At 40.1% G+C, this 12,095-nt stretch overlaps 1 protein-coding gene across 14 annotated transcripts in view; it reads right to left on the reverse strand.

Moving 5' to 3' along the window:
• The window catches only part of plekha7b (pleckstrin homology domain containing, family A member 7b), an 83,356-nt gene that overhangs the window by 57,935 nt on the left and 13,326 nt on the right, over positions 1–12,095 (reverse strand). The window contains exon 1 of one of the 14 annotated variants that reach the window (XM_032514766.1): positions 5,715–6,185. The exons of 12 other annotated variants lie outside the window; for them this stretch is intronic. In XM_032514766.1, the coding sequence (XP_032370657.1) occupies positions 5,715–5,788 (74 nt within the window). In that variant the 5' untranslated portion in view covers positions 5,789–6,185. Of the gene's footprint in view, positions 1–1,256; positions 1,416–5,714; positions 6,186–12,095 lie in introns of those variants that run through there. One more of the 14 variants, XM_032514775.1, reaches the window with a different exon arrangement.

Raw genomic sequence — 12,095 nt, forward strand, 5'->3', positions numbered from 1 at the left:
TAAGTATCCTTGAGAGAAAAAGTTAAAAATCTAGCTTCAACAACCTTGTCAACATTTTTTAAAAGCAGAGATATGTCAATAATAATACTGCAGTCAATGCATCTGAAATGTACAAGCAATGTAAATTGAAATTCAGTTTGTGTATTATAAGATTGGTAACATTTGCACCATTTTGTATTGCATCTAGTTGTGCAGTTTAAACGGTTGAATCAAAAGCTGTGGTATGCTTCTCATCAATTTAGTGGAAAAGTACAGCAATCCTAACTATTCTCCACCCCCCTCAATGTCCCTATCTACTCTGACCAATTATGTGACAGCCGCTCACCCTCTATGTTTGCAGTGGAGAAAGATTATTTAATATTCACATACATACACATGCACATGTACACATGCGTTTACAGAGCAGACTTTCTGCTCATCCAATCCGATTAAATATGTTTCTCAACCATTTCTCTGCTGAGTGCCAAAACAAAATCCAGAGAGGTGAGGTGAGGAGAGGAGAGGTTTTCAAAGTCCCTTTATTGGACCATTCTCAGATAAGATTCATAATCAGAAAAAAATAATATACATAAAACAAGACAAAGAAACCAAACTAAACAAAATTTGAAACCAAATACTATCAATCCAAACTGTGCTTTTTACAATCAAAAACTGACTGATGAGTGCCAAAGCAAAATCAAGAAAGGAGAGGAGAGGAGAGGAGAGGATTCTGGAAAAAAAGCTCTGCATTATACTTCTTTGTAACTGCATTTATAATTTGATATTCATACAAAGAACACTGTCAGAACTGTCACAGGAGCCTTCGTGTGATAAAACAGATTGTACATGGAGATGGTGGATCACTACAAGCTTCTTACCCATCTACCTACAAGGTGCATGTGTAAATGCCTACTTATGCTGCTGTTCAGGGCTTTAAGAGAATTTATGGTTAGACAGCTTGCCTTGAATTCTGCAGCAATTCTGCAGCACAGATGTCAGTTGGAGGTGACAGCTTTGTCTTCAGAATTTCACAATAAATCAGCGGTAAAAAGTATGCAGGGTTGCAAAACAAAAGTGGAGAGCTTTTCATCCTGATAAGAACAATAATCCTCCTAGTCACAGGATAAAAGACATTTTACCAAAGAGCAGACCAAGATAGCGGCATCCCTTCATCTAAGGTCTCAGCAAAACAGTTGCAGTTATTGTTTAAGTAGCCACATGCACCTTCCAAATGCAGTCCCATCAATCACAAACTGATCAAAACAAGGATGGCCTACCTGCAACCGGTTCTCAATGCAAGCCCCATGCATCAGCAATTATCGCTTGCTTGACTTCAAGCATTTTTCTTTGTCTTTTTCATTTAGAAATGTAGTCATCATAATTTGCTGATCTTAAAATAAATTCAAGCTCAAGGGAGCTGTCTGCTCCCTGAGGTTTTACAGTACTAAATGAATGAACCGCAGCATGACTCTGTCTGATTCAGCCAAAGTTGGGCAATCTGTCATGCTACATACACACTCCTCTAAACACACACAGGGGGACACACACAGACACAAACTGCATATGTTCACGGTCAGATTATCTGTTTTATCTCTAAACCCCATAATCCTGCAACATCAAAAATAAATCAAACGTCACAAAAAAACTCAAATTGTAAATGGTAAAAATAGGCAGATCTGTTTGAACAAGAGACCATATGACTACATCCGATTAAAAAGACAATTAAAGAGAAATCCCATCTCAGTATGTTTGCTGGTAAAACAGAAATCCAACGACTTGAATAAACAATGAGATGATTAATAAAGAACAGCTTTTGTTGTGTGCTTAACTAGACAATAATAGAATATAGTAACTAATGGAACTGGTGTCCACCCTATGAAATAATGGTTGGTAGGTAAGCAGGTAACTAGGTGGGTAGCTGGCTAGCTAGGTTGTTGAGGAAATGGGTAATCCATCCATCCATCTTCGACCGCTTATCCGGTGTCGGGTCGCGGAAATGGGTAAGTACCTGGTAAATATCTTTGATGACATCCCATTCAAGGGTATTAGAGGTGCAAAAGCTGCAGTTAAATTGTCTAATGGGGGCCAGCACACAGATAAACATGGCAGAGCATCTTATTCTATTGTTCAACATAGATCGATATTTGTAATTTTTGCACATCATTAACATGTTCCAGGGAAAACATCTGGACCTAAAGCTGGATGTCAGGGTAATTAAAGTACAACTGTTCTCATCTATCTTTTCTTTATTATATTATTACATAGTAAATTAATATAATTGGGGGGGTTAACATAGGTTAAACGCCATACTGTGGTCATATGTTGCTCCTTTGCGGGGTAAGAAAAAAGTCCATACCATCAAAGCCCTACAGAGAAACAAAACAGGACAGGCATAGATCAATTTAATTGTGTCCTTAAGGATTACATTATCTGAATCAGGCTAATCCCTGTTTTCTAAAACCATTTCATGAAAGCCATGTCTCCTGCCAGTGCTTTTGTCCAAAAGCAGTGGGCCAGATAAACAGCCACTGGATCCTCTAACAATCGGATTCAGCTAACCCTCATGCTGTGAAACATGTCTAAATCCCTTGCACAATCAGGTCAAAGGCATTGTTACTGTATGTCATCCAAACAATATATATCACCTTCTACCCCAAACCCTTGTCTGCCGCACACACGCACGCACGCACATGCACACACACAAACACACACACACACACACACACACACACACACACACACACACACAAGAACAAAAGATTTGTTTTAACATTGGGGAGCTTTTGTCAGCAAGATGACAGTAGAGAATAATGCTCTGTAAAGCATACAAGGAGACAATATTAGACAAATCTATTGTTCAGATCCTTTATTACATTACATTGCTCTTTGGGATTTAGTACAATGGTAAATGATAAAGTCATCACATTTAAGCAAAAATACAGGAGGTACTCTATGGTAGAAATTTGATTAGTCTGGTAAATTTTGCTGCAGAGAATCTTGTCCATATGGGTGTCCAACCTTGTATACCACAGCACACTTTACTGCAGTAGAACTGTCTTTACAACATTGTTTGCTTTAGTATGTACACTATACTATAACATGTTTTACCAGTGGAGGAAAACAAAGACATTTCTGACTTCCCATCAAGATTGGAAAATAGTTGCTCCTCCACTCAAATACTGCAGACTGAGTCAGCTCTTTGTGTGCGTGTGCGTGTGTGTGTGTGTGTGTGTGTGTGTGTGTGTGTGTGTGTGTGTGTGTGTGTGTGTGTGTGTGTGTGTGTGTGTGTGTGTGTTCACTATCTGTTCTCTGCTGTGAGCTAACTGTGTCCAGACTGACTACAGGCTTGGAGGGACCTCTCTCCTGCAGTTCCCATTACAGAATCTGAGCAGAACCACACAACAGAGCAAAAGCAGCCACTGAACACACTCCCACTGGGAAGTTACATTACAGTGATTCACAGAGTTAGGACAACACAGCTACTCTGTGACTCCAATGCTCAGTGGCAATGAACAACACACAGGTACCACACACACATAGAGACCCCAGTTACCAAAAAAACATGACTCTCTCCAGGATGCAAACTCTGTCATTGTCTTGTTATATTATGCAGTATAATAAACAGTGTCTTCACATCTGTTCTGCATAAACATGCTGTACACAAAGCTATCAAAGCACGGCAGGTTTCTCTCACAATCTGTTCACTCGAAATTGTCTATTTATTCTGTGGTACTAGATTACCACATTGCATGATTAGACATTCATTATTTTTTTTCCAACATAGTACACAGTGTAACTAATCATAAACGCAGATTTAATCATTTGATTTTGGACCACTCAACATATTTACCTCTTTGTTGCTAAAGTATACAGACTATCACATTATAATTTCATTGAGAAAATTAAACAGATGGATTAAATAAATTCGGTGAGGTTCCACTTGGCTGGCAGAGGGTAAGTGAATTTAGAGGCTATTTTTAGATTTCTGTATCCTGAGAATGTGGGGAGAGCTTGTAAAGACTTATGAGGCTTATTAAGTCAAGCATCAGTGGAGGAAGGTAGTGGCGGCCACATCTGGTACACAGCTCTAAAACTATGGCTGGCCAGCAGGATTGAGATTTTACCAGAACAGTTTTTTTTACCAGAACAGTCCCTTCCCCAGGATTACTAACCCACTCACTGAGGCTGATCTGAATCACACTCTGGGGAATTTAAAAGATCACGGTCTTAATACACAGAGAATGCACACCCTTTTCAAATATCTCAACCTTCTGTTAGGTTTCATCATTATGTCTATTGTTAGAAGTGCTAAGTTTACAAGGAAATATGCAGAATGTCTGTGGTTGAAGAGAGGGCCACTCCTTTCTCTAATACTGTTTCCCCTCTATACATGGATATTCTGTCCCCTGCACCAATTTGTTCTGTCATTATTTAGACCGCAGTGGTTCAGCCATTTAATGCCGCACTTAACAAAAATTTGACCTCTATATCAGCTAAGCATACAAATGAAGCGCTGTGTCTTTTGACCACATTTCACCATGTTGCTGAGGGAAGAAAGGGGAAGGATGAGCTGGGCTGGGTGTGACTGGGCTGTACTCAACATTGCTGGAACTGCTTGGCTGAACTAAACATCAACTCAGATGTTATTCAACGTCCTGGGTAGAACCAGACAAAGGTAAACGCAGACTCTTACATACCTCTGGTAGGACAAACTTACCAGAGGCTCATTGATGTTGGTTTAAAATGAGCTAGGTTATACGTGCAGCTATGTGTCCTGCAACAAAAATAACATTGATTCAAAGTTGACCCAAACTTTGAGTCAACTACTGTGGCTCATGCTGTAGGTGAAATTGTGTGTTTACAACCTGCTGCCTCTGTGGTTGAGAGCACATCAAGAGGGCTGACCAATGAAGAAGCACATGCAGGAATGATGAATAGGCTAAGTAACCTTATTGCTGCCGCTGACATCGAGACAATGACAAAATGATAATAAGCTTGATATCTTGTGCATGGATCCATGGCATTGTTTCCATGTTACAACACATTAAAATAGACAGAATGGCCTAAAGAACATCTGAAAAACTATCTGGAAATCTGACAGATGTGACATTACATGTGTCAGTCTGTATGTATAAAGTATGTCTGTGTGTGGGCCCTGATAGCAGTTGTGCTAAGGATTGACAAGCAAACCCATGTAAACAAGTTCATTCCTTTGAGAAATGTTTCTCTTGCTCACTGAGAGGTGGGGAGGACTGCATCAAACCTCCACTACAGCCAAACCTACAGAGACATCCCTCATTAACCATATGTATAGAAGAGCATCATAATCAGCCGAAGAGATCACAGTTCTGCTGACATCAACACAGCAGTCAGTGACCTGTGATCATAAGGCACTGCAGTAGGCATTTCTCTCTCTCTCTCTCTTTCTCCCTCTGTCTTCTCGTTCCTAGAGAGACTGCACCATTAGTACACATTGATGTCCGCACTCCCTAAAGGCAATCCAAAGGTTTTTAAAGGCAAAACAGCCAGCTGCCTTCTCTGTCTCAAAAACAGACAACAGTGACAATGTTCAGCGTGCAAGTAAATGATCATACACTTTGTACAAACACTTAACGGCATGCAATTTGTAACACTTTATCTCCTGCAGCAGGAAAGCTTTAACAGACACACCTCCTGAGTAGCTACGTAGCAATACAACCCCACAGATGTGTTGGGAGAGGGGCTGGTATACACACCTTTCAGTCGCACGATACACTGTCTGCCTCTTGTAAGGGAGGTGTAAGGTTGACTGTCCTGGTTGGCCCAACATGTTTGCTGCAGGTCTGTGATTTGCTGTGCTCTGCTCTTCTCAGTGGTGCCAGTGTGTGTATTCCTCTCAGCTGGTACTGCTGCTGTTGCTGACGTCTGCTGCTGAGCACTGTGGCGTCAATTCATTCAAAACATCCTCTTTCCCGCTTCTCAAGTGTTGGGCTGCTGAGGTGGAGCTAAAAATACACATAATCACTGAACCGTCCCCCTTCCACGAACACTAGACTTGTGATAGGTATTATTAAAAGCGGCCAAGCTCACCAATACATCATGTAAGATGCTCTAGAACACCAATCAAAAACCTAGGTACAAAGTATTAGCTATTACCCATATAATCATATTCCCGTCTCTCACATTCATTCCCTATAGTGGTACTCTATCTCTCTCCTCACCTATCCTCTGCTCTCTTTTAATATATGCGTTCCTCACTGGAGCCCTGCCGTCAGAGCACATGCCTAAACTGGACTCCCTCTCTGCTCAATTCCCTCTACAGTCATGCAGGAAATACACAGCATGCACAGAGAGCAAGAGCAGAGGAATGAGGAGGGAGAAGGAGGAATTATAGTAGGGAATAACCAAAAAAGAGAAAGTGAGATAGCGAAAAGAGTGAAATTGAGAGAAAGTGTGTTGCAACTTTAATGTATAACACATTAGGTCATGATAGATAATTGCATAAAGAAAATTCTATGTGCTGATCTTTTCAGTAGGTAAAGAAATGTTGTTATGGTACCATTTTGTACCAACTGGAAATTATTGAAATAATGCACCTTGAGTATCATTATATATCAACCGTGTCCAACAAAGACAACATGTAGTAATTCAACTATGCAGGATGATTGTCAGCTTAAACAGAAAATACTGTAACAGCAGCCATGTGAGATGAATGGGTGTGGGTGTGATTTGGGGAAAAATAATTCACAACATGAAAAACGGAGTTGAAGACTGGGCAATGACCTGAACAGCTGAAGAGATTGATGACTATGCCATGCTACACATGCCTTCTATCAGAGACAGTGGGGGGTTATGGGGCATTTATGAAAAATGTTTTCTGCACCATAAGGACTCAGGAACTCAACTCACAGATTAACTTGACAATACCTGTGAGCGTTAACACACAAACACACACACACACACAGGGGATGCATCCGGCTGCTGTTGCCCCCTATCCCCTGAGTTTCATCCTCTGCTGCTCTGTCTCATCCATCTACTCTCCTTCACATCTCGTTAGCATACCTCAGGAGTCAAACGCACTGCAAGTAAAGACCTCTTCACCGCTGTGATAATACCAGTCTGCTAGATCTCTTGGTCTAACCACCACCACTGGTCATTTGAATTGGGCATGAGCTCTCTCTTACAGCAATTAATTTCACTACATTTAAAAAACTGCAATTCAAATGTAAAACAGACATACACATGGCAAACACCTAATGAAATAAGGGTTGAAAAGAAAACCAAATCTGTGTAATTACATTAATAAAATTTGCAATACTAAAAGAACGATCCATGCGTGAAAACGATACAGATAATAACCAACGACCACCCTCAGTCAGCGGCGAAAAATAACAAGGTACATTTAATCAAGTACTGTACAGAAATACAATTTAAAGCTACTTGTACTTTATTTGAGCATTTCAATTACATGCATCTTTATACTTCTGCCCATTTCAGAGGGATTTATTTTACTTTTTTACTTAACCGTATTTATTGGGCAACTATACTGTATTTACTGGTTACCATGTAGATTTAGGTTTTTCCATACACAATGTGATCAGTTTATAAAGTATGATGTTATAGATTCAACTACCCAACAAAATATACTGTACTAATATCAATGCAGTAATAATCCAGTGGCATATACAATATACCACTGAGCGGAATGAGGTCACTGTGCAATATGATAAATATATCATATAGCATATATGTTTTGTGATATAAATATACAATAGATTGAACTTCCTTGTTTTACTTTATTCAGCATAATCCCAGTATGTCTTTGATAGCTGCAGAGCCCTCTCAATCTTAAACTGCCACATTTCTACTCACCAGTTATTGATCAGAAGTGGAAAGCAGTAAGTCCAATTCAAAAGTCTCAAATGTCCAAATCTGTCCTAATCCTCAAGACGATAAAAGGAGTGTCTCTTTCTGTTCTCTTAAAATATGGTAACTGAGACTGTTTTAACTGTGTGCACAATGCAATGTGGGTGTGCTAGAACAGGCACAAAGAGCGGTGTCGGGTAGAAGTATACAGTAACTGCTGTTTCAGCCCTATCTCTCTACTCCGAATCATTCAGTAACACTGCCAGCACTTACAGTACATAGCTCTACTTGGCCTCTCCAGGGAAGAATAAAGTGATAACGCGCCATTGTTTAGAAAAAGAAGGAGGAGAAGGAAAGGGGAAGGGCCAGGCTTGTTAAGAAACTTTGAAACCACCTTGCTTGAACAGTATTTACTTCATGTTGTCCGGTCAACAAAGTGCTGACCTTGGTCTCTGACTGCAACCAGAGCCTTCAGTCTCACCCCGAGTCCTTTTTATCAGTCCACATCAACGTCAGTCAGGAAAAGAGGATGGAGGGCAGACTATAGATGAGTGGTTGGCTCAGGCTGCTGCAGTGGTGGTTCAATAATCCACAGACAGAGACACAGATAAGAACAGAGGGCTCGATGAGGGTGGTTTAGGTCAATACGTACGATGGACAGCCAGGTCAACATTCATACCTCATTGTATCACCTGCCTTCACTGTTGTCCTCCTGGCTGTTGTATAACAAAACAGAGTTATAATAATTCCACTCTGTTGTGGTTGCAAATAAACCCATCAAACCAGCAAAAAAGGTTTTGCAAATATACAACATGACATAGACAACAAAAACTCAGAAATGTGGGAAATGTTGTCAAGTTAGTATGCAATACAGAACTGAAACAACATAATTTCAGCCAAATACCTAATTAGAAAGGCTTAAGTACCAAAAACAATTCATGCATTACTTGTCTTACTGTTTTAATAGATACATTTAAAGAGAAACAAATTGGAAACTGCATCAAACAGTCAAATAGACAAAGACTCAACAGCAATATCTAGTGGCTCCCTACAGAACAGCACTTCACAATAAACATACATGCGCATACTCCAATAGGTCTCAATGCTCCACTAAAAGACCAGGGCATACATCATCACTGAGTCAAACAGTTCTTACAGTGATTTCAAAACATCCAAGTATAAAATATTCTGTCAAAAGCAGCATTACATCTTTGCTGCACTATCCAAGCTTCATCTCACTAAGCAAATTACAGTCAATAGATGGTTGGAGGTGAAGACTGATCAAAACACTCTTAACGCTCATGTTGTCCTTGGGTCAAATTTGACCCGTTTTCAGTTTTTTTTATTGCAAACAAATGGGTCTTCAAAATAAGCACTGAAAATGTCAACATTAGAAATATCAAATGACTTTGGAAAAAACATCCAAAAAGCACCCATAACACTGAAAAAAAAATAGTGCTGAAAAAAAGAGAATCAATTAGGCTATGAATAAGGAGTAAGCCTTGCATTTCTGCACTAAAGCAAATTAAATTGGACTGCTTTGTGAGAACTCACAGAGCTCAGTGGTAGAGCGGTCGCCAGCCAATGGGAAAGTTGGTCGTTCCTCGGGAAAGACACTAAACCCAGAGTTGCTCCCGATGATGCGCCATTGGAGTGTAAATGTGTGTGAGTGTTTATCTGATGAGCAGGTTGGCACCTGTTATGGCAGCCTTGGCCACAGTGTATGAATGTGTATGAACGTGTGTGAATGTGTGTAAATGGTTCCTGTACTATGTAAAAGTACTTTGAGTAGTTGTTGAGACTAAAAAAACACTATATAAGAACAGTCCATTTACAGCTGTGCAGTCAATGTGTTCAATAAATTCTGCAGTGAGGGAAATTACCCTAACCACCACATCTGCTTTTGCTAGCATTGGCCAGACGGGCCTTTTCATTTATATATATGGTTTTACATTCAATATTCCTATAATGCAAACAGTAATTACTAATCAAGTACTCTACAACAACAACATTTTTCAGAACCCATGCACTCAATCTGCTGCTTAACATAAGCTTATTGAAGTGTTCGGTTACTCAGACTTTAGATAACATACCTTAAAGCTTCAGTAGGTAACTTTTTTAAAAATGTATTTTTTACATATTTGTTAAAACTGCCACTATGTCCTGACAGTAGAATATGAGACAGATAATCTGTGAAAAAATCAAGCTCCTGTGTCCCCTCCCTGTGCTCCTACTGCCACTTGCAGAAAAACACCGCTCCCGGTCAGAAACAGCCAATCAGAGTCAAGAGGACTGTCTTAGCAGTGTCAATCACTCTCGTGTACGCGCTGCTCATACCCCTCCCCCGCACAGCGCGTACCACCGTTCAAGCTCAAGATTGCTAGTGCACTGCTGCTTTGCTAATCGCGGAGAAACAACTTTTCAGGAAAACTGCAAATTTCTCGAGTGACACCTGCTCAGAAAACAAAGACGGGAAAACGAAGAAGACCGATGACAAAAAGCGAGCTAAAAAGAAAGAACTAAACCGAGCCCGAAATAAAACGAGGGTCAACATCGGAGCGGTTTTTCAGAGCTGCGTGAAGCTGACACCCCACCCACGTCAAAAAATTCAGCAAATAGTCTGAATGGTTAGTGCTCCGTTTGTGCAGGTTTGTGCCGTTAAAATTTTCCTTTGTGCAGTTTTGGTTTCTGAGATATTAAAAATTATTTTTTAGCTCCATCTAGAGTTCACCATCCCCCCATATTGCTCCAAAACAAACCAAAGTGGGCTAGTTCGTTAGTGCTCCGTTTGTGCAGGTTTGTGCAGTTAAACCTGTCGTTTGTGCAGCTTTTGTTTTCGAGATATTAAAAGTTATAATTTTGGCCGATGACGTCATCCGCCCCCATTTTGCTCCAAACAAGACATTGTACAACAGCTGAAAATCTGAAGAATTAAAAGAACTAGCCCACTTTGGTTTGTTTTGGAACATGATAGGGTGACGGTGACGTCATCGGCCAAAATTATAACTTTTAATATCTCGAAAACAAAAGCTGCACAAACAACAGGTTTAACTGCACAAACGGAGCACTAACGAACTAGCCCACTTTGGTTTGTTTTGGAGCAATATGGGGGGATGGTGAACTCTAGATGGAGCTAAAAAATAATTTTTAATATCTCAGAAACCAAAACTGCACAAACGAAAATTTTAACGGCACAAACCTGCACAAACGGAGCACTAACCATTCAGACTATTTGCTGAATTTTTTGACGTGGGTGGGGTGTCAGCTTCACGAGGGAGCTACGCCTCCTGAAAGGATTCAACACGGATTCAGAGCTAGCGTTAGCCACATTTCTGCTCGACATGTAAGTATCCCTGCAGTATTTGTTTCATTTTTTAAGAACTACACAACTAAGATATCGATGGTTACAGTTCACTTTCAGTACACTGGTGATAGCGCAAATCTCAGTTTACTGCGTAGCTTGTGGCACGGCAGGAATGTTGTAGCAGGTGAAGATTAACTTTACTTGCAAACTCCTTCACCCTCAGTATAACTAATATTGTTTCGATGCCTACATTTAGTAAGCCAAAATGTTTTTTTGTCAATCACAACACATGTAGCTATGGTTAAACTACTTTAATTGTGCGCTGTCCCTGTCAACGTTTGGCAAGGCAGAATTCTATTTTTGATTATTTTTTAAACATACGTTTTCTTCCCCCTCAGGATGTAATTTGTAAATCAAATGTCTGACACGAATTCTTTGTGCTCCTTCAACAGGTCGGACATGGCCCCGGACACAGAGGCACGTGAAGGAGTCGCCTGTCAGTCCAGATCAAAATGTTCAGTATTTCCTTGTGCAGGAGTACTTTGCAAAAAAAGCTGATTTATTTGACCATATGCTAATAAAACCTAAGACATATTTCTAAGATGTTGTTATTCCTTGGCTTATTGAGCTTCCTCACTGATTCATCATTCATACTGAAAGTTTACTGTTTTAAATTGATCCAAAAGGTAATTCTGTATTGTGAAAACGTGCTACTTTTGTTCTCACAAATGAGCGATTACATAAAAACTAATTTTAAACCCTTTTATTGAAAAGAATTTACAACACTTTTAATAGAAATATTTTAAATAAGCAATTTTTTTTACATAAGCTATACCCTCCTCAGAATAAATCCCGTGTATTGTCCATGAGGATGTGGAAAGCATCGGTGGCCCTGCTTACTAGCCTGCGCGTTCACGGTAGGCCCCGCTGTGAGGGAGGAGCTGTGGAGGGGGGGCTGTAGCGCAGC

The sequence above is a fragment of the Etheostoma spectabile genome, chromosome 1, assembly GCF_008692095.1.
Source record: "Etheostoma spectabile isolate EspeVRDwgs_2016 chromosome 1, UIUC_Espe_1.0, whole genome shotgun sequence".
NCBI lineage: Eukaryota > Metazoa > Chordata > Actinopteri > Perciformes > Percidae > Etheostoma > Etheostoma spectabile.